The 24,817-nt window shown below is 33.9% G+C and overlaps 1 protein-coding gene across 1 annotated transcript in view; it reads left to right on the forward strand.

The window, feature by feature from the left end:
* The window catches only part of LOC108779382 (uncharacterized), a 42,799-nt gene extending 18,416 nt beyond the window's left edge, over positions 1-24,383 (forward strand). The window contains 5 exon segments of the mRNA XM_018546791.1: positions 12,337-12,443; positions 13,204-13,499; positions 14,397-14,574; positions 17,673-17,874; positions 19,455-24,383. Of these exon segments, the coding sequence (XP_018402293.1) occupies positions 12,337-12,443; positions 13,204-13,499; positions 14,397-14,574; positions 17,673-17,874; positions 19,455-24,294 (5,623 nt within the window). The 3' untranslated portion in view covers positions 24,295-24,383.
* Positions 24,384-24,817: the final 434 nt, after the last annotated feature.

Consider the following 24,817-nt stretch of genomic DNA (forward strand, 5'->3'; position numbering starts at 1 on the left):
AGTTAGTTAAAATATAATATAATATATAAAATATAGAATCTATAGATTTTCGTAACTTGAGATAAAGAAGCGAAATTGAGTCTTAAAATTTTCTTTCGTATGGCTAGAATTTTATAATAATATTACAAATATAATTAAATTCCTTTTAAAATCTTTGAATTATACGATTTTTTCCGCGCACAAATTTTAAGATATTTTCCGTTTATTTTAATTTTATAAATCTGATATTTTATTCATATAACTTCTTGAAATATTAAATCTGCGATTTTTTGTATTTCCATCTGCTTTGAATTTGATTCAGAAAAATATAAATTTAATCATATTCTGCAAAAGTATCAAAATATTAATATCTGTTAAAATATTAGTTTGATCCAAACGTTTCAAAAATCGTCGTAATTTATATTTATAAATTTTTGGAATTTATTTTAGATCTCAAAGGTTTTTATTTTTGACATTTTCTCTTGACACGTAAAATCTTCAAATTTGAAAAGAATTATAATAACATTGAACTCTTGCGAGCTCGATGACGGCACTAACCGATGTGCCCCGCAAGAACGACGAGTTCGACGTACCGTGAAATGATACGGCGTTGAATATTGGTCTATCCTAAAGGAAGGTAGGACCTTCCATTGATATGCGGGATCGAATTTTACGGTTCCCTACAACACGTGGGCTTGTGCTGTCTATACCAGAGTTGACATGCTTGATCATGAGAAATGTCGATAAATAAAATTTGATCGGGCGAATTGCTATGCGTCGATCGATTCATCCTTTTATCGTATCTTTTATTATAAAAAATTGGAATAGACAAAAGAGCTTAAAGAACTAAAAACAAAAGAAAACAAAAATTGAAACAAAATGAATAAAGAATATAAGGAATGGAAAGAAAAACAAAAAAAGTAGAAAGGGTAAGAAAAAATTGCTGTCGTATTATTTGGAATGTTAATTAATATTAAACTTTCTTTATTTTTAGAACACGTATGTCATTAAAGCAAGAATAATATTATTCTCTTACTTTAGTGATAACGTGTTTTAAAGAAACGAAAAAAGTTTGGAATCAGATAAATTCGAACGTTATAATTATAAGGATGCTTTGGCTGTAAAATGTCAATTAAAAGTATCAATCCAAAAACTAATATCAAATATAAATAAAAAATTTTTTCGTAAATACGCCCTGAATTTAATTCTAAAAAACAAAAATTATTTGGCTTTTAATAATTTATGCAGTGCAATTATCTTTGCTGCAGTTTTAGATAAATAATTTATAAACAAACAGATAGATCCAAATGAACATTTGCACAAATATTTATTAAAGTTTTGTTAGTATAATAATAAAAAAATTGATTTTATTCATAATACTGCTTCCTTATGCAAATAAATACTTATTATATAATAAAACGCGATTTTATATATCGATTAAAGGCAAACGATTAAGACATGTGACGATCATTTACAGAGCATAAGGCTGCTGTTTTCTATGCTGAAGATCCAGGGTTTAATTCACCAGAACACGAAAATTTGATTTAATTTTCACCTTTTAGAAAACAATAGACAACCATCAAGAATATATTTGAGCCGTTCGGAGCCAGTGTTATAAATTGGTCCCATGTATCGATCTCTCAGGTTGAATATTAGGCTAACAACCTAATTCCGGAAAAATTATTGTTTTAAAACCTTATTTAGAAGATTTGGACCGTAGTGCCACTGAATGGAATGGAATAAATCAAACAAACAAAAAATTATCTTTAAACCAAGAAGAGAATTATGTTCAAATTTTACTCAGATATTCAAACATAATAATAGAACAATCTATAAAATTTATATATTGTTATAGTAATGCCTTGACTCTTATAACAAAGAAAATCAATATTTTATTAAATAAAATAACAAATAAAAATAACAATAATACTCAAATAAAAATGTAAAAGAGATTATCGATGCGCATGTTATGTGAATATAATTTTATTAACGTCATTATTTATTATGTCATTAGTATTGACAGACTTTCACCATTTTAGAGGGATAAAAAGGATTGAAGATGATAAAGTAAAGGTAGAATTAAAATTAGAGCCATATGTAAAGATCGATGCTCAAAGTGGAAAATGTCGACTAATAGAATTAGCGAAGCATTTCCTCGCTGGAGTCTTCTTCTTTCTTTAGAAGTGGCCTTCAGTTCTCTAATCGAGTCTGATTTGGCCGTAGGATAAGAATCGAAGAGACTGAAGGATATACAATAGAAGACAGAACGAGAAGGCATAGTGAAAAAAGTCGAGTAAATTTTATTTAAATCTATTTGTGGTACGATAATCAAAAAATCTATAAATATATAGTTATTCGTACTTGCTAATGTAAGTGTTCGCATTTTTTATGCCAAATTTTCGTGGCTTTTATAAAGAAATCAGAATATACTATTACATGAACATTAGGTTATAATTTTATCTCAAACTGATACTTGAAAAAACAACTCAATATTGTTTGTAATCTGTAAGAGAAAATGAGAAAATTATGTTACTAAAAATCGTCCTTTTTCCTTTTAAGTTATAAAACAAGAGAATCTTATTATATTGACATTTTTTATAAAATCGACTAAAAGGAATGACATGCTGAATAAAGCTGTAAAATCGCACGAGACCGACCTTGTTAGATGCGAAGCGAATGTATGCATTTATCAGTAACTGAAACTCATTCGCGCTTGCTCGAGAAAGTAATTAACTACTTTCCACGAGGGGAAGGCTTTTCCAAGCAGTGATCAGACCGTTTTATCTACGAGCACGCGTCTCGCGCGTACTTTCATTATCACATACGTAAATGTTTACACAGTCAAACATATTATAACGGATATACGGGCAACGAAGCAAATGTACCGAAGTGTATCCCGCGAAAGGGGTAGGAGTTGATACACATGTTTTGTTGCACAATTAATTATATCTATTAGCGAATTGTGCCCACGTCAATAAACGCTCGGCCGAGCGAGGTATAATTAAATTCACGAGCTAACGACAATAGTACCTCTGACGCGTGCCTAAACGTCAATACGTTATAACATACTAATATTGTATGGAAATTGTCATGTGCCCGTCATCGGTTTCAGGATCCTGTGCATTTTCCCATTATGGAAAATTTGTATTATGACAGATCCGAAAAGCTATCCTATTAAAATACGTATAGATAGAATAAAGCAGTAATCTATAAACTGAGAGAAAAAATGGTTGCAATTATCACAATTTAACTATAATTTATAGTCATTTTTGGAACAATTATATATTTATAATTGTTTTAACAATGCAAATATAGACAATAGTGTTATTAACACGCTGTTTGAACATTTTTAACTTTTTCTACATATCTTTTAGTTATTATTACCGCATAAATAGTAAGTAAATTTAAAAAAATAATCATAATCTTTATAATTGCGATTGCATTTATAGAAAAAAATTAAATATTAATTTGTTTACTACTTATATCTTAATATTTTACTATAATATTTAAAAAATTATCCTAATTTATAGTACAATTTTTTCATATTTGAGAGCACTATAAATACATGGTTATTATTATCTACTAATATTACAACAGTAATAAAATTAATAAAACTGGAGCTCCTATATATAACTCTAATTATTATTTTATCTATAATTATAATCCCAAATACTAATTTCCTACCATTTTTATTCTCACAAGTGTATTCTGTCCATTTTGTTAGATAAAATTTCATTCAATAAAATTTTAATATTCATTTATTATTTTTAAATCGATTTTCTCGTTGTCTATTTTTGACGTACATATACATATGCATTTTTGTTTCCATATCTAGAATATGGTAAATATTATGAAATATGCGAGTCAATCGTAATTTAATCAGTGCAGTGGTAAAGAAAACGTTGTTTGTAGGCAATTTGTGCAAGGCAAATGCTAAGGACGAAGATTTAAATCGGTTTTATGTATTTTTAGAGAAATCGTTTGAAACGATAGTAATTTTCAATCGATCTGGCAATTTCATGTCAAATTGAATCTAACTAAATTAATAACAGTAATGTAAACTTTACTATTCATCATTCGTTTATAATGTCTAGTAATATACAATAATAATACATACTTCGCAAAAAATTCAGGTTTTTAACTTTATTTTAAATAAGAGCCTGTTTTCTTCTTAGTAATATATATATCAATCTCAGCAATAAAACGAAATATCTAGAAAAATTTTATTAATAAGATATATATCTTTCTTTCATGTACCGTACCATTCACATAGACAGATATGAACATTATATTTTCTGTGTTCTTATAATAATGCTTGTCCTATGAAAAGTTCATGTTGGAAACATGCACTGTTTAAAAAATAATAATGTTCACTTTGCACATGATTGACGTAATACGAGTTGAATAGAAAGTTACTTTCCTTTTAGACTAAAGTAATATTTCACATTGTAAAACTTGAGTGTATTTTACTTTTAATTATAAATGTAGGAAGAAACTATTTAAAAAAAATTTTTACAGGTAACTTTAATCAATGTAAATATTGCATATGCATACCTATATGTTCTACACCGTATCAATTTTTTTGCTACTAGAAAAAAAATCCCAGTCAAATGCATTCTATAAAAATCTCTTGTTTCAGATTTTTCTTTATCTTCTATAAAACACATTTTTATAAAATTTTGATTTATTATATTTATTAAAAATTACAACGAAAGATTTTATAAGAATTCATTTTATAAGAAAGATCGAAAAAAATTGGAGTATATCAGATAAAGTTTTTAGTAAACGTGTACGTACATTTTGCTTTGAATGACTATAATGTAATTACAAAAAAGAACTGTTTACACTACAAAGGAAAAATTTTTCTAGATGGTATATTTACAAAAAAAAAGTCAATAGTATTTTTATACGAAACTAGACACCGTAAAATGTTTTAAAAATTTTCTATGTAAATTTTTTGACGTATACGAGTGTATGTACGTGTACATGTGTGTATGTGTCCGTTCTTCAAGCGAAGCGGTGCATGCGCTAAATGATGGCCCTCGGCCAAATAGAGACGGCCGAATGCCGATCGAATTGAATTTGCGATTCAGTCGCGATCGCGTAATGACCAGGGCGGTAATCGAAAACGCGTTCGGGGTCGAATTAAAGCTCCGTCGAGTGAGAGAGGGCTGAAGAAAGACGAAGGCACAGAGGGCAAACTCTATCGATCAATCAACCATAAGTAATGCAGAGCTTTTGATGGCTTACCGTTTCATTGCGGACGGAAAGAGCCGACCAGCATGCTATCACATGGAATGCGACTTTAGTCGCATTAAACGTCAGTGCCTATAATGACGATAATTGTTGATCGATGGTGCACTCGATGGATTGTTTTGATCCCGCGAGGATCACTCCGGCAATATGTATACATTGGTTTGTCGAATGATTAGAACCGATAGTTCAACATTAATTATCTATGTCTCCATGTTAAAAAATTGACGACTTTTATAGGGTAAACTTGGATAAGATGGCCATCTTTAAGATACAAAAAAACATATTTTAAATTTTGTTATCTTTAATAATTTATATTAGTATATATTTTCTGTATAGCGGAAAAGATGTATAACACTATTAAAATAGCTTTTACATTTTGAAGATAGCCATTTTACTCAAGTTTACCCTAAGTCAATGTTCAACGCATATTTTGTCTATTACTGTGTGGAAAGAGCGATTTTGTTGAAATAACTAAACTATATAAACTATGTAAATCTGAGGATCGGTGGATAATCACTGATTACTCAGTTTCTTGGTACTGGGTAATCAATAAAATTCAATTAAAAAAGAAAGAAGCTCTTCAGCATTATATAATTAAAATACCAATACTTGCAATTTGCATGTTTTAATATATATTGATAGTAATAATTAAACTCATAAATTATAGACTCCTTTAATTAATGCAATGAAACAAGAAAATAATGTAATATACAAGGCCATAGGAGTAGCAGAGTTTATATTACGAAAAATAATTTTAAAAGAAAATGCATTACATTTTGTACGTTTCGACTCTAGCTGAGTTAAATTATATTGAATATATATATTGAATTTATATAGGTACTAAAGCAAAATTTAGGAATTCCGAGTTTTATTGATTTTTTAGTTAAAATACACTGTAAATTCACTATAATTACCAGTGGCATAATTGGGATTGATGTCAGTGATTATCTACTAATTCAGATTTAGAAAATAATTTTATTAACTATTAAAATAATGTCAAATGCTCAAACAAAATGAGCAATACTGTAAGAAGTTTATACATTATAACAACTAGAGAACGAGCGTTCTACATGATTATTTTGATAGTTTATGCTGAACTTTTAGATTCATAATTTTAGCAACAAAACGGTTCTTTTGTAGAATATATATAATTTAAAAAAAGAAACGATGTAACATAAAAGAATAGAAGATTAATATATCAGAGGTGGAGTTTTGATTGCTTTCAGCGATGCAGCTGGATGTAACAGTCAAATGTAACAAATGAATATAATTATGCCCGCGAATATTGTATGTTAAAAGTATTTCATTACAAACGATCGTAACGCAAAGCCGCGTGACATTTGCGTTTATTCCTCGATCACTGCTATATTACTGATAACATATACGAAATTTCTCGTATTTGCATTGTAAATGCATCAACAGAATCATTTTCTGTATCCGCGAGCTATATCTATATAAAAGAACTAATTGAACGGATTCGCATTGTACGAGGTATTACGTGGCTCACCAGATACTATTCTGATTTATCCCAAATAATTGGCTCGTTACATCTCAAAGTAGCAAACTGTTTATGTTATTATTCTCTCGTTTATTAGTAACGGATATTATTCTTTTAATACCTTTCTTTGATTTAAACAATGAAAATAAACTATAAAACAATGATAATAAACTATACGTCATAAAAATATCTGAATCATGTTATTTACAAAATCGAATATTATTAAAACGCATTGATTTAAATTTAATTATTAAAAGCATAAACGCTGATTATTATATTGTTTATCTACTTTTTAATTAATAAAATTATATTAAAAATTCTATTATTAAAAAAAATTTTTTTTTATCGAAATTATATTGCACCCAAATTCGGCGTATTAACTAATACAACTAGAACGCAAGTAGAGCATACAGAAAACGTTAAGTCAGGTCAGTTAACCCTGTGAGATCCCTTTGCAACCTTTTACACGTAGGGCTATCGAGGGTGATCGGAAGTGTCTTTATCACGAGCATGCTGCTCGTTGAAGCTTATAACTTTCACCTTTATCATTCTCACCACTCGAAGCCGGAAGCCCTTTGTCTCTTTGTATCTTCTTTCGTCTTTCTCTTCGTTTGCTCACCGGCGAAGCGATGCGTAAATCATATTTTTAAAACTGTAAAACTCCCGAAAATATCTTCTCTCTGTTTATCTAAATGATTATCTTATTTCTTTTATGAGTATTTAATTTTTTATTTATTTTATTTACATTTTCTTGATAAATACAATATTAATTTGTTAAAAAGGAATTTAATTTCTCGATTTGAAACTAAGTAAAAAATAAAACATTTTTTAATTTTCTATAAATTTCTAACTAGCCTATCATAAGAAAAAGCAAGAAAATGAAACGAAATGTTTTTTGTATTTGCTCCTTTTGAGCTTTCTTTTATTATTTAATTTTGCTTTCATAAAGTGAGGAATCAATTTATATTTGTATTAAGAAAATGAAAAAAATATTAATTTTTTTATTGTACCTATTTTTATAGTAACATAAAGAAAGTCTACTGTATAAGTAATAAATGAAAGTATTTGAATAATGTTACATGGAAAGAATGATTTTGCTGAAGTAGATATCTAAAAATTCAGCTAGGATACAGATCTGAAATTAATTTTATTTTCAAATGTCAAAATAATTACGTGAAGATCTGTATTTAGCTAAATTTTTAGATACTTTAACAAAATTGTTCTTTCTATGTAAAATGAAAAAGTAAAAAGCAAGGATTGCACCGCGTGACATATAGATTGTTCAATACGATTCCTTTTCTCGCGATCGACGTTACCCATTTTCCTGGCATCAGGGCTGCAAGATCGATTCTCATTCCAATGGCGTAATATTCGTCAGGCACGAGAGAATTGGCGGTCGCGTTACACGGCACAGTGCCGGCTTTCGTTTACGCGAAAACTAGCTGCCCCTCGACTCATTTTCAGTACTCAGGTAGTGGGGGAACCGGAGGATACTCGAAAAGTTTAAGGCTCGTAATAAATGGCTCTCGGCTCCCCTCGTCCGTCGGAGCCCGGCGCGCCCGGATATCATTAATTAACAGTAATTAACGCGCGCGCTGGCCCCTCTCGACGAAGTTTCCGCCGGCAGTCGCGCGTCTTGTCGATGAGGGATGAAATCCGCACGCGAACTGTTCCGACGAGTTCGGTGAGCTATGTATCGAGGATTATATCGTCGATGAATCCAAGTCATAACGGCTGAAACCGGGATACATATTTCTTCTTAACATCCGGTATAATATCGTACACGTTCAGTTAAAATAACGTGTCATATTTCAAGAATCTGACGCGAGACGAATTATCAAAGTCGTAGGGAAATTATTATAAATGTATACGTGAAAGTTTACTTAAACATAAAAATACCTTTCACGCTCGATCAATGTCAACGAGAAATAATGGACACGGAAAGTAGGTAGATCGTCCTGTTAAAGTAAACTAAACAAACAGATGGTATTCTGAATGTCGACAAGATTGGACATCATTGATTAGCAATAATGCAATATGGGACATTAATTTTCATTAACTATCGGATATCGAACTTTGTTACCATGTTATGCGGCCGTCGGATATTCTCGAAGGAGTCTACACCGCATCGATTTTCCCTTGAGAGATCCAGTGTCCTCAATAAGGAGATAACAGCAAGTTTGGAGAGACTTGCGAGTTGTATGTCAAACGAAAATAAATTACAATACATAATTACCATCAACACTGTTAAACGTATGACGTTAAATTATAACACAATTTAAGTTATTTTTAATCATTTTTATAGGACGCCTCTACTTCTATTTTAAAAAATTGTTGGTATTTTAATTAATACAATGAAGTTAAATAATTAATTCAAGAAATTGTATTAAATTAATTGATTCAAATTTAGTTTATTATTTATTAGCTGTCTCTCAGTGCATTAATATAGACATTGTTTATTTTAAAACTACATATTATACACAAATGGATTAAATAAAATGCTATTTAACTCAAGAGATCGGGACTCTATTGTTCCATTTGATATCTACTAATGAATACTGCGATTTATATTAACTATATTTTTTTATTGTAAATTAAAAAAAATTTATATTATTGCGACATCATCTTGTTAATGTAAATTAAATTAACTTATTTTTAATAATTAAAACACACGCAAAAAATTTTTTGTTTTCTTAAAAGATCGTTCAATATATTTCTTTTATATCGAGATTTGAAAAGCGCGTCAAATACTTCTCTCTTTCGTAGAAAATTTTTCCACATTTTAAGTAATTTATATTAACGAAGTTCATTAAAACGTAACAAGCTGGTTTCTAGGTGAAGATTGAATTAATTTTAAATAATTTGCTGCTATGTAATAAATTCTAAATTCATCTTCCTCACTTTTAAACTCATCTACGAAAGAATCGTGAAATGCGCATCGTCGATAATGTATTTCGAATTGTTATTGCGTGACTCGAACGATATATTTATCGTTGCGATGCAGAAAGAAAATGCACGACGTTGTACATTTCGTGTAATATTCCTCGCAATTTTTACGTCCTTCTTGCGGCATTACCGAGAAAGGAAATTCGCGAACGAGAGTCTCGCCAATTGGTGAACGCCCAATCCTGCGCGACGACGTAACGATTCTTGTGAATTTTATCGTCGTAACTGCTCTTTGAACTCGTGCAAATGCTTCTCTAGAACGAGGCTAGATATCGTAACATAGTATTTCACTTGTCTGCAAATTTTCACTGCAACGTAATTTATGCCGCCGTAATAGCCGTTGTTCCGATAAGGGGGTCACATCTTCAGGTCAAGGAAAATGAACGACGAAACTTTTTTTTCGAAAAAGCAGGGAATACACCAACGTAGTCGGTCGTAAACAGCTTACAAAGTCGAGCAACCGTACAATTCTTTTAGAGACTATCATTCTCAGAAGAAGACAGAACCTACGATTAAGATACGAGAAAAATAATGGAATTGTGTGTAAATAAAAAGGATTGAATTAAATTATCATTTAGAAAAACGGAAGAGAAATGAGAGATAAATATAATGCTTAGTGTAGTGCACAGAAAAGAAAAGTAGAAGAATTCTGCTTTAAAATAATTGATGCTAAAATATTACAAAGTAACAGGAACGTTACAATTTATTTTATAATTTATTTTGACATCTCTATGTAATACTCGTTCAACATTAATTTATCTGAATTCTTCGTTCATTGTCTGATAAAGAAAATTTAGGCTATTTTATATATCTTCTATATAGATCGTTTATGCGATTGAAATCTGTGAAGACTTGCATGATGTAAGAATACAAAGTATTTCGCTCCTGAAAAATGCACAGACAATGACTAATTACAAAAAAGTCCAAATTGTTATAAACCAACATATAATCGCTATTAGAAATTTACCATTTATAAGAAATTTTACTGTAAAATTATACTTGACCGCCATTGCGCAATAAAACGTCTTGTACTCTTCTTAGACTGCAGCACACGATGCATGTTTTCCTGCTGGACTGCTTATATTTTAGTACCTAAACTGCTAGAAATTCTGCATTTTATGTGTGACTATTTTACTCTCTAAAACTTTTATAGTGAATTGTCACTGTGAAAGTCAACTTTTTTTTCAAGATTGACTCAATTTTTATTCTTTAGAGTGAGACTCCACTTCAAAGAACTTAGAGAATAGTAATTTACTAAAACGCAAGTAATCCAGCAGGAAAAAAAGCATCATGTGCAGCAGATTTTATACGGTGCGGTGTACATTTGTGGATCGTCGCGTTAATGAACGCAACAAAAGAGAAAGAGAGAGACCTTAAGGGAAAACGAAGGGAAAGGAGAGAGAGAGAGAGAGAGAGAGGGGGGGGGGTCTCGGGAAGCAACGAGAGAGTGTTTCACCTGGTAAACGTGACCGTGTGAGGCCGCGATCGCCGTTAAGCCGATTTACGGGCGCACGTGCGAGAATTCCACGAGCGCAACGGGACGGATAATGACGTTAAGAGGATCCATAAGAGCTTCCGCACTCACGTGTCGTGTGTGTGAGATCTTCTCATGTTCGTTTTCGTCTTCGCGTTGCTGAGATACATCATGTTCGCGTGCGTCGTGCCGCTTCGCGCCGCGCCGTTACGCGCTGGCGACACGCTTCGAATCACATCGCGAGATGTGATCCACATGAAATAACGAACCAATGAATTTTTCGTGATAATCTATAATCTAATATCTGAGCTGAAATTTGGTTGTGTTCAGAAAACTATAAGCGGTGTCAATTTGTGGTGATTATTTTAATAACGAGGTGCTAATTCTGTGTGTACTTCTTCTTTTCGCCTCAACGTCGTATTGTACATAAATTTTAATTTGTAAAACTTACTTTAGAACATCTATAATTTATCCTTTTTTGTGTTCTCATAAAGAAGCCAATACGCGTCATACGACTCTTTTGGTCAGTCGATAAAGAAACTTATACAAATATATAGGTTGAACGAATCGTGAACTGATGTCATCTTTCTGGATTAGTTACTAAAGAAATTTTCGATATAAGTCGTGCGATCGAGATGATGCATCGCCAGGACGTACGCATATATCATTCCATATATATACATATATGTTACATTCTAATTAATTAAATTTATTCTATACAATTCTTCAATTATTTTACCTCTTACATGATATATAATATTACTATAAATAGAATATCATAAATTCTAATACAAATTATAAATCATCTAAAACGAGGTTATAAAAAATCAATAAGATATTTTATATATTAAATATACTATTCTTGAAAATAATTCAAATTAGGTATTTCTCAAAAGACTAAGTCACTATGGTACTCTGATATTTCTCGTAGAATATTGGAAAAACATTATATAAATTAATAATGGTATCGATGAACACATTATTCATGGCTGACAAGAATCAGTAGAAATATTCTCACGCAATAATCAATATACATTCTTAACATTTTATGTATAATTCCGAAAAAAATATTTATATAAATAATTAGAAAAAGATATAAAAAGAGTCATAAAGGACGATTAATCACACGTCTACAGTTACGAGTTTAAAGGAATCCTTTTAAAGTTGTATGGATCTGTTTCAGTTATTTGGAGATATATAACGAGAGAGTGAGGGATCTCCTGAAGCCGTCAACGAGCACGAGCGGTCTCAGACTTCGAGAACATCCTCGACTAGGACCTTACGTTCAAGGTACTCCGCTCGTTTACTGTGAAACGTCGCGTACCGAGGACGTCGGCTAAAATTCCTCGAGAGTCTTCTTACTTCAGTGTGTACCTAAGTCTGCGCTATTTAAATCTTCCCCTAATTTTCGCTCTGCAACCATCTTTCCCCATCACGTTATTGTGTTTCTTTCATTCTGTATTATTATAGTCCAATATAAAAATAAATAAATACGGTAGGTATATTAAATATGTTAATAAATATCGCAATATATTATTAATTTCATGAATAATGTTTGTAACTTTATTTTGAAATTATTCTTTTAATGTGAGATATACTAGAAAATTTGAATTATACATTTATTAAATTAAAAGTTTAATATGCCACTATCGTTCCCTATATACAAATAAATGTATTTCGACTTCTTAAGCTCTCTAATTTTAAGTCATTGCGTACTTGCATCCTTGAGCTTTCGATCGATTTAACTATTCCCAGATTACAAAATCCTTGAATGAATTGATTCTCAAATCCTGTCATCTTCGAATTTCAGAGTGCTAATGTAACATTTAAATCCTTGGATTTTCAATTTTTCATATGACACATTTTTCATCTCGAATGTAATCATTTTTCAAAAATTTCTGCATCGATTCATGTTAATCTATCTCACCATCATAATCTACTTCGACAATCATACTTAACCGATAGATCTCACTATCGTGATACGAATTAATGTTTCGTCATCAAGAATTCTCTCGACTTTCTTTGATCAAACGATCTTTATTTGTTTTAGGTTTAACGCACCATGTGGTTTGCACCCTGGGGTCGTTGATATCATACGTGGAGGAGGGCACAAAGGCCAGAAAGACAGCCTCGACACTTCAGAATCCCAGTAGCAGCCGTAGCCACGCTCTGCTGACCGTCGATCTCTCGCAGGAGACAGCCGACGCCGAACGTCCCAACAGCAGTGGTACTTCCTTGTCCTCTAGGAGGCAGGACGCCACTCCGCACGGCGGTAGCAGGTTACACCTAGTCGATCTGGCGGGCAGCGAGAGCGCGGCCACCTGCAGCGGCGTTCATCGACTGAAGGTGAGTCATTTCCTAAAAATAATATCGTCCGCCGGAATATTCGCCGGTTGAATTTCGCGCGATGAAAATCGATATTCGTCCGTTTCGCGGATGGATAGAGCCCCGTTATCAATCTCGTCCTGGCCGCCGCGTCGCGCGCTAATAGACTCGCCTAATCGACCGTCGGAGTTACTCGCGAAAGTAACAAGCGTGAAAGACGAGCGCGTTGGTGTGAATCTAAAATTATTTTTTTATCGAAACGTTTTTATATTGACAAACTGAAAAACTACTTAAATTTGTAATTATTATATAAGTGTTTAATAAAAGAGGCTTTATGTGCATCAGTGATTCCTAACATCTATCTCCATTTTCATTCTTGAGTGATAAATACATATCGGATGAAAATGAATTTATTTTTGACATGAATTTAGTATATTAGGTGAAAAGTATTGTGTAGATAAGACACAAAATGTGTTCTATGAATTAATGTACGTGCAATGGTGTCTTTACTGTGATTGATCGATATTGATATGATCATGCCTTCTATAACGAGACGGAAAGAATCATCACGACGTAGCAAAAATTTAGGAATCATCGCTAATAGTGTTTCACGTATGAAAGTTAAAGTATGTGTTCTAAAAATTCTTATGTTAAACTAACAAGTTTCATAAGTATATACACTTATTGATAAATTTGCATTATCAATTAAAAAATATACAGGACATAATCACACTGATTGTCATAATATTTACTTCGATAGCATATTGAAATCAGATAATATTGAAAAAGATTATATCGATATTAAAATTTTTTTTAGGAAACTAAAGGTATTAAATTAAATTATGTATATTCAATAAAAGTATCCAAAATAAGCCTAATAATTTTAACATTACTTTTGCATTTTGTTGTTGTTTATAGGAAGGTGCGAATATCAACAAGAGCCTAGTGGCTTTAGGAAACGTGATATCCGCACTCGCCGAGAGAGGCTCAACCGGAAGTAGGCCAGGAAGAAGATACATCCCTTACAGAGACTCTTCGCTCACTTGGCTGCTGAAGGATGCACTCGGCGGAAATGCCACCACCATTATGCTCGCCAGTAAGTGTCTGCAGGTATTTTCCTTTTGATCTTTCCTTTGCCGTCTTCCTAAACTCGTATTCACTTCCTTTTTCAGTCTTCGCGCAATCTTAGAATGTTCCATTGATGTTAAAAGGTTTCCTTCCGGGAATATTCTGCTTGTGCAAATCGCGTTTCGCCGTGTGTATTTTCGTGAGGAAATTATAAGTTCGCTTTTCCCCTCTTTTGATCTCGAACCCTCCATTTTAATATCCTTTCTGTTGCCAGAATGACGCATCGTTCTCGCGCGCAGATTGAAATCCAACGACTAATTCGACATTGCTTAATTGGCCCTTTTAGTACGAAACTTTCGCGTTAAAAGGGTAAATTACAATCGGCTGTTGTTAATTGATTGATTTACTTCACGTTCTTTTGCGCTTTTTCTCGTAAAAAGATTGTTTAACTCATTTCAGACATTTTCCTCCAAATTCAGATGTTTTCCTTTCACGATCGTTGGATTACGAAAAGCCGGCTATTTCTTTCCTTTCTTTGCAACGGCAATTTCTCATTTTCCCATAAATTCCACTAGTTATTGGAGAAGAAATATTATCGCGAGATTTGTGAAATTATTCCCATTCGCGATAACCCGGGCTGGATGTAATTGGTTTAAATGCTTTTCCAGGCGAGCTAAGACGCGGAGATTAAATTTCAATAGAGCCGAGATAGAGAGACGCGAAAAGCGGTAAATAAGAAATCTGTAGTGAGCTTGCGACAGTAGCTACGTGATCGATCCATCGCCAGTATTCTTCTCGCCAGTATATGGTAGTCGTTATCGAATATGATTTAACACTTTTAATAATATATGAAAATTAATGCTTTATATATATATATATATATATATATATATATATATATAGATATATATATTTATATAATCGGTTATAGCATAATGCGATTATAATATTATATAATCTCACTTATACAGATTTAATAAAAAATTATTTTAAAAGCTAATATAAACAAATTAAATTATAATATGAACGCTAGTAATCATCATTCGCACAAAATGTTTTTGAATCATTAACTAATTAAACAATTAATTCAATTATGGAATAATACTTAAAAATATTCGAATTTTTATGTACAGTTTAGTTAATGCATTTTTAATAATATTGTTAAGAGCTTTGTAGAAGGCATGTCAGAAATATTTAGGAAATTAATTCGACTTCTTTAGAGTAAACTGTGACGGATTTATCTAAGCATCGTAGCGTCGTCACCTTTTAGAAAGGTTTCGCCTGGTTATATTCGACTATCTTTGATTGTATTAATTTGCACGACAGTTTCTCCTGAGGGAATAAATGTTATGCGAACTGAACAAAATATTGAGAAGATTATAGTAAATGACAATTAAATTGCCAATTTAGAACAGGGAAACGCTATTTTCCTGTAGAAACCTATCGTAGTTAGAAAAAGCACGTAGAAAAGATTGCGTTACACAGTACTAATGATAAATCCTTATTCGAGCCATATTTTTTCCGAACCAAAATTAATCTTTCTCTTAGATTAAAATCAAATCGGATTCACATTTAAAAAATAACAATAAAATACATATAAACGAAATAATAACGATAAAATACATAATTTACGGATCTCTACTTTGGAGACGGATATAGAGTTAACGATTGATATTTTCTTGGTTCCTTTTTAAATTGAATTTGTGATACAATTGTGCATTAAAAAATGTAATTTTTAAGATACGCTATCGTATTTGAGATCATTGGTCTCGAAAAGGAAGGCAAAATCTATAAGTTCAATTTAACTGTTTACTTTGATTCATTGATCGTCGCGATATTTTTATCTCTTCTATCATTCCGTGATAGACCAACGAAACTGTCGTAATTGAATCGACGGCAAAAGAGACGTTAATCAAGAGAAGGCGCGTCGATCTTCCCTCTTTCGACTCGTCACAATTAATTGCCGAAATGGAAGAGTCGATTGCACGATCCGTATAATTGGCCGGGAAACAACGGAGAGTTTTGCAAATACTTCTAGCCGGCCCGGCGACGTGTATAATTAATCGTAGCGGAATATTCCAAACCGCTGATCATCGGCAATTAATTGAATTGCTAATAGCATTTCGGTTTATTATCAGGGAGACGTTTAATATTCAACGGGTCCGCATTTGTGATTGAGCGTATAGTGCGTAGATGAATAGATATTACATTATCTCACGGACTGCATACTCCGTCGCCGTGAGATGGTGGATTTTATACGTCGATTCCGCAGTACGACGTCCAGAAAAGTTGCCGTCCGCTTGAAAATTCATTTCGGATTATCGAGCTCTCGGTGAGCCGTGAGTTATTTCCGGTTGACTTGTCTACGCGGAGTTTCATTCCGTACATTTCCTCTCGATTAATTTTCGACAGACGCCCGCTGTTGGAAGTATCTGATTATCTGTATGTCTATGGATTTATGAGTGCGATGAATATCTTACATAGATCTGTTTCCAAAGAGCAAACAATACTGAAAAAAAGAGTTTGCTGAAAACTAGCTATCAAATGTTTAATGAAATAATACCAATTTTTTTAATTAATATGACTAATAATAATTATCGTTATTGGCTGTATTAATTAAATATTTAATTGGTATTGTTTCACTAAATATTTGGTAAAATACTTACTATAAATATTTAGGAAAATAAAATAAGTTATATTTAATTGTATTACATTTAATTGTAAAAGTATTACTTCACATTTACTAAATATTTTATAAATATTATCAGTGGAATATATACGTATTTCTATTATAGTAGGTTGAAAATGCACGTGACATTCTCTTTAGTGAACGGAAAATATTTCGGACGGTCTTAGAACCGTCTTCGAATAGATAAATAGTATTTTGCGATGTTTCGCAATAGGCACTTTTAGTAGATATTACTCATGAAGCAATCTTTCATTATCGATATCTAATCGCTGATGTACGATGTACTTAGAATGCAAATATGCCGCAGCCGCTAGTATTAATCAGGAAATCGCACCGTAACGAATAAATTGTAGTTGGAACGAATAAGTTGTAGTTGGAACGTCTAATAATTTTATCATGTATTCTCGATGTTAATTCAAACTTGTTGTTTCTTTCAGCGATATCTCCGGCCAGCGGAAGTTACAACGAGACCGCGCACACTCTACGATTTGCGCAGAGGGCGCAGAGTGTGGTCAATCGACCAGTGGTCAACGAGGATCCCGTGGAGAGAATTATCCGCGAACTAAGGGCTGAAGTCGCCAGACTGAAATCTTTATTATTGGAAAAGGCAAGGAGCTTACGGACATTTTACTTATAAACGTTACAAAACAACACAAATACGAAATATTTTTTTACTCTAAATTTCTACAGATTTTGTGCGAAAAACTATCAAAAGGACGAGATGCTATAAATTAAGAAGTTATAAATTGAGAAATAGACATTCGCCTAGAAAAAATTAAGAAATATGAAAATATTCTCACTATCGCCTATATTCGTGGAAAAATATTAGCTTTTGAACAATTAGGAGTAATCATGTACAATTTGACAACATAATATAAAGATTTTTTAATATACAATACTAATGTAATATTTCGATAAAATACCAATTTGCACGTTTTTTACACACGATTATTTTACAAATATATCTCTTGATTCTTTTTTTTTTATAAATTATCTGTAAAAGTGTTATTTTAATCGAATAAAACCACTTTCTCGTTTGTCTTTTGACGCGGCTGAAATGAAAAATCGAGCTTGGCGGAAGCGAGGCTGAAAACGCGAAAGGATTTAATCCTCGGCCTGATGTTGATCGAGCGACTTTATAACGTGGCCGGAGATTCGCATGCTGCCGGCGGAAAATATTAATGAGTTTCGAGCAGCGCGCGATCGGTAATAACGCAGCATTATAAAACAAATTTCGCAATTTTGCTCGATGTAGAACGCGCGGATCCGCGATAAATAGCAGTCGATTTTTCAGTCGCGTTTTAACTCGTGCGCGAGAGGGTATGCGAGTTTATTATCGGGGTTTACCAATACGAGCAGTGCCGCGATATTGTTCGATGTCATTACGCAAATGAGATTCATTGATCGTTTATTTGACACTTATTGAGCGCCCATTGCGAGCGATTGGCCGAACGATTGCTGATAAAATATAGCACGCCGATGTGTTACGCTTAACGAGCGAACAGCGTTTCCATTTCCATCAGGTAGTTTCCATCCTTCATTTCCGCACGTTGCATAATCGCCGATTAATTAAATTCCTCATACTTCGTCCACAATCGCAACTTCGTCGACTATCCACGAGCTTCCGCGTCGTGTTTTAAATCCGAGATAAAATATTATTCATGGATAATAATAATTTCTTTTGAAAGAATATGTCATAATTGCGATGTATATTGGAAATGGAAATATTGAAACAAAATCAAATGCTCCTCTTTTTCGTCGAATGTAGAAAGCAATTATCAATTCAAGTTAATATGATTTAAATATTTAATTTTAAGCATCAATTTAAATATTAATTAATTATTTTTAATCATATATTTTATAATTTTATTAAGAGTAAAAGTTACTGCAAATTTTTATATATGTATCGTAAAAAATTAAAAAAATATATGAGAAAAAAATTGAAGAGATTATCTAGAATCTAAAAATATTCATGGAAAAAGCGTATAATTTAAAGTATGCATAATATCACGAAAAATTCCCATACAGAAGCTCACACAGCAACATATTGCTGCAACGTTGTAATATTACTGAAATATTACTACGTTAGGAATATTGCTGTAATTATCTGTGTTGTATGGGTTAGGACTATACAGCTTAATATAAAACATATATGTATATCGTTATTTCAATATATTACAATATATATTATATTCATTCTCAGTTTAAACTAAAACTAGTATACGAATCTTATTGCAGGATATCGACCAGACTAAAGCGCCGTGTTGCTGCAGCAAAGTTCAAAGTTCAAAGAATTCCGCGACGGATCCTCAGTATCGTCAAGAACACGAATCGATCAACACCTCGCAATTCGAGGAATCCAATCATAAAAACAGAACTGTACAATCTAAAGATAATAGAAATCTCGATACACTTCCGATAAGAAGATATAATTCCAGTGATAGTGTGACGGCTTATGAGACGAGTTCTTCGGGATCTATCAGAAAATTCAACTCCTACGAGCATCTACAACTTCCGCATCGCTTCAATTATAATCAGGCCAAAATTACTGAGTTAAACGATGAGGACGACGAAGTGGTGGACGAGATTAACGAACCTGTCTTTGTGGATATACCAACGCTGGTGGCTGTGCTAATCAAGCCAGACAACAGCTTACAAGAATCGTCTACACAAATCGAAGAAATTTGTTCCGACGAAGTTCAAGAAGATTCGATCGATGCCGATTTTATAGAAGGTAGCAACGAGGATTTCGAGGGATCGGAAAGAATCGACGACGTCGATCCTGATGATCGCAGCAGTTCAGCGAATTCGTGCATCTTGAAAGACTCGGAGATCGTTGATCTTCATCAGATTACCTCAGGATGTTCTTCACCAAGTCCGATTGGAAGAAGCAAACCGAGAGGTAAGTTCAGTAAGCAAAATTCGATCGATTTATCATCGTCCAACTTGAACGTCTCGAAGAAGTTTGGCTCTATCGACGGGATTAGCAAGAAGAAAGAACCAATTTTTGGTGTACAACGATCGCACACAAACATAGAGAAACGCTCGACGTTATCCGAACGTGGGAAGAAGCTCAATAATATCCGCGAGATCGATGATCGTAAAGCGAATGTTAAGTCGAGTAACATTTGGAGAGCGATCGGTAATAAAGATCATCTGCAGAGGAAGAGTAGCAACGAGTCCGATAAGAGTTTGAAGGACTCCATCAGTGGCAGAACAGGTAGCTATAACAGTATCGGTAGAAAATCGAGTTTGGAGAGCTTGAAGAGAAAAACTAGCAAAGACAGTAGCTCAAGTAGCTCTAAAGACGAACAGATCTCGATCTCGAGTTTGACGCGTGACAAGATAGCGCGCAGAAAGAGCTCCTTGGATCAAGAAGCAGCAGCAGCAGCGGCGGGCGGTTTAAAGCATCACACAGCCATTCAGAAAGTAAAACGTGCCGAAATTGTGGCAGCCGTCACAGAAAGACTCTATTCCAGCAGAAAGCATATAGAAGAGACTAATATGGCGAGCAACAACGCGTCGGGTATACGTTCACCGCCGGAGGGTATCGATGTGAAAATGCCAAATAGTCTCATAGCGCGATCGAGACTCCAGGAGATTTCGCGAAAGATGCTGTTAAAACGACGAAAGATCAATGTTGATACCCAGACGGAAACGGCATCGACACTGCGCTTCAAGGATACAGCGTGTCTTACGGATCAGCCTAAAGTGGTTCTTCAAGACGCTGCGGTTCTCACGGATGATCACGCGGACGGAGATGTCGCGATAGTTGCGATGGATCGCCGATTACCTGTTCTTAGAGTAAAGGACATGGCAACGTTGACGGATCGACGACCGCCAACCAGCATCTTCCGTTGTAAGGATGCCGAGAGCTTGGCGACTGACCTGGACTTCGACGATTACGAACTTCACTCACCGCGAAATGATTCTGGAATACTTTCCGACGACGCGCAGAATTACGCCGAGAGTAATCTATCTAGCGCTGATGTGTCTGACCTTTATCCGGAAAGTGGTGACAAAAGAGTATCATGCGTGGATAATTCGACCAACACGTTCCTCGCGTCGTCGGGAAGGAATTCGGCGGTGCAAACGGCAGTGCGACGTTTAGAAGCAGCGAATCGGTTAAAAGATAATTCGGAGAATAGAAGCTACAGCGGATGCTGTAGTTTGATTCACGAACTTAGTCAACAAGCACGAACAAATAGTCCCGAGAAGAACGTTATTTCTATATCATTACCAGAAATGATTAGTATAACTATCGAAAGCACAAACGGTCTAGAGTCAAGAATCGCAGTGATAGACGGCAGTGATGCCGTGGAGGAAAAACCGAAACCCATTTCCAGCGACAAGGCAGCACAGACGGATAAAGAGATTAAAAATGAAACTGAAGGATCGTTTCTAAAGGATTTTACAGTCAAATCGACGGCTATTCAAACGGACGGCCGAGTTTTCAGAATCGAGAATATCTTTCAAGATCCGAAGAGCAAAAGCTGCGATGACGTGTCTTCCGAGGTAAAGAAAGAGACTGCGATGAAGAAGTTGGTAACTTTTAGAAGTTCCTTAGGCACTTCTTCTGTCATTGAAACAAAAGAAAATGGTACAGAGACCGAATGGAATGGAATATACAATGGTGATGTTTGTCAGCAAACGTGGCCAATTTCAAAAGATAGTTTAACACAAGCTTTCATTATTAAGAAACGTAGCTACAGTTTGAGTCCTAAAAGACCACACAGACTTGCGGACGATAATCTATGGAAAAACTGGACCCTTCCCTGTCCAGAAAGATCGAAATTTATCGACTATAACAGAGAAATAAGGACCACGTCACCTTCTATACAACAAGATATTAATTTAGAATTAGTCGATAATTTATTTTCTTCTCTGATAAACAGCGAATGTTCTTTTGTCGATACAATTCCAGAAAATACAGCTCAGAAATCATGTAATCAAGACTCGAAGGACAACTATAAGAATTTGAAGAAATCAAAGTCTATTTCAATAAAGAACTTATTAAATTACGATTATAATTTTTCGGATGACAGTCTTGATTATGACGACGACAACGTCGCGAAAGAGACAATTGAGATAAAAAAGATGGATTTGCATGATAAAAATTATGAGAGTCTTTGTCCTCCAGATGTCGTTGCACACACGAAGAAAGAAGCTTCGAAATCGATGAATCATGTAGATTCGACTGACGCCGAGTTTTCGACGTCAGTCAGGATAGACGACGATTTTGATGATATTCAGATAGAATTTCCAAAGAGAAAACCTGATGAAGTATCGGAAAAGAATCCACTGCAAGATTACAAGGCGTTGATCCTAGGGACATCATTGCATGTTGTAGATAGTGATTCCGAAGAAGAAGCGAAAACCAAACCGCTTGATAATAGCAAGAAAAAAGTGTCTTTTTTAAATCCCAGTAGTATCGAGGAGATAACTGACGTCGTAACTAATCGTAAAATTCTAGCATCAAAACAAAATTCAGAGGTAGCCTTAAAGCCTATTATAAAGAAGGTGAAGAAGAAGAAGCCAGTTGTAACTGAAAGTTTGGATATCATTCAATCGAATGTCAAAATCGATCAGTCTTTACAGCAGAAAAAGATAAAATCGACGAAGAGCGAAGAAGTTCTGCCTACTTTAAAAAAGAAGAGTGATTCTGAGAACTCTGAAGAATCGCTTAACAACGAGAAGATAAAATTCTCCAACGAAGATCCTCGCAACAAAGTTGTCAAAGACAGTGTCGCCATTGACAAAGACGCTCATTTTCGTACATCATCGAAGAGAAATATTCTTGAAGAGTATCTAAGTGAAGCAATAACTTTCATGCGCAACATGAACTCTATGAACGAGTACATGAGTGCCACAAATATGTTGGAGAACTATGGGAAGCGTAGAAGACGAGGAGGTCGTCGTGGAAATAATCCAAGCACGGATAAAGATTATACAGAGTTTCGAGGGCGCAAAGTGAGCCTGAAGGATGACACCGACAAATACTTGCAGTCGGACAATGATGAAATTGTTGCTATTGAATCTTACGTGAAATGTTTGAAAGGCATCGAAAGATTGGAGGCATGCATCGATAATGTCAATAAGCATAACCAGGTCCTCCGAGACAGATACGGCATCGATGTTGAGTCTGCTGGCGCTAAATTGAGTTTAGCGAGTTCCAGTGTAGACTCTAAGATGTCTAGCATCAGTGACGATGTTATCCATCAATGCGGAAACGCAGTTTCCGAAAATAATGCTGAGAATTGTGATGAATCCAATCTTTCTAGGATTTCCTTACCGCTTTTGTCTTCCACTCGAACTGACGCCGCGAAACAATATACGTCAAATGAGACAGAAAAGTATGACGCTGTTACTAAGATAGATAAACAGGATCTTGACGACAAGAACAACAATATTACTGTGGATGATCTCGAGCGTAAAATCTTCGATCAACTAATGCGCGCGGCTGATCTTAGTAAATGCTGGAGTCTGAAACAATCCCAACAGGAACGCCCCCGGAAAATATCCGATCTTAGGTCGCAAAGCTCGACAACTTACTCCAAGTTACGAGGGACTTTCCAACAGGACGCTCATGGCATCCTTAATTTCGACAAAGTTCCCATCGCCGAGGATTATCTTGACTACATTCGCGGAATTGAGAGTAGCCCATGGGCGTTTAAAAAGACGAAGCCTTTGGATCAAACGAACGATATTAGTTCAAGGACGTCGATCGGTTTTGGAATTGATTCTAAAGCATTTTGCGGCGAAGACAATGATAATTTGTCAGATGTCGACATGTCGAATAAACCGACAATTTTCCAAATAAAGCATCATGATTATCTAACAGACCCTACAAAATCAATCGAAGGAGGATCGCCTTATACAGAAACGGAGATTACGCGGAAATCAAAAGATAATTTAAAAACTGAGTTAACGAACTCCAGATTTGGAGATTCTTTTACTGTGGAATTGAAATATCCCGGTAGTCCAAGAGCAAAATTTTTGGAGCTTTTAAGGGAGAGGAGACGTATCGTAGAAAATAGCAGAGGTACGAGTGCATTTTAAGATCATTCAAACGATATTTCTTCTTAAATGTAAATCTATTTTTCACATATATTTTGTATTTTAACAATTGTGTGTGTGAGAGAGAGAGAGAGGGGGGGGGGGGAGAGAGAGAGAGAGAGAGAGAGAGAGAGAGAGAGAGAGAGAGAGAGAGCAATTATAGTAATCGGTTTAAGTATAAAATATGTTACAAGAAATTTGTAAATAATGACGTAATATTTGCACGCATTTCATATACTCTTAAATTTGATCAAACAAAAAAAACAATTTACTTTTAATAGGTAATTATAATAATAATTGTATCGAATTATATGAAAAGTATTAATGGATCTTAACTTCTTACAATATATATATAATATTTGTTCAGTTTTTACATTTAATATTTAATTTTTTGTTATGAATTTCAAACTTTGCAAATTTTTCTAAAAATATTAATTTAAAGGCCATTAACACTTTTCATATATTATAATTATACATATAATAATTAAATTAATAATATCTTGTACATAATAATAAATAATAAATA

This window comes from Cyphomyrmex costatus, unplaced genomic scaffold, assembly GCF_001594065.2.
Source record: "Cyphomyrmex costatus isolate MS0001 unplaced genomic scaffold, Ccosl1.0 scaffold59, whole genome shotgun sequence".
Classification (NCBI taxonomy): Eukaryota; Metazoa; Arthropoda; class Insecta; order Hymenoptera; family Formicidae; genus Cyphomyrmex; species Cyphomyrmex costatus.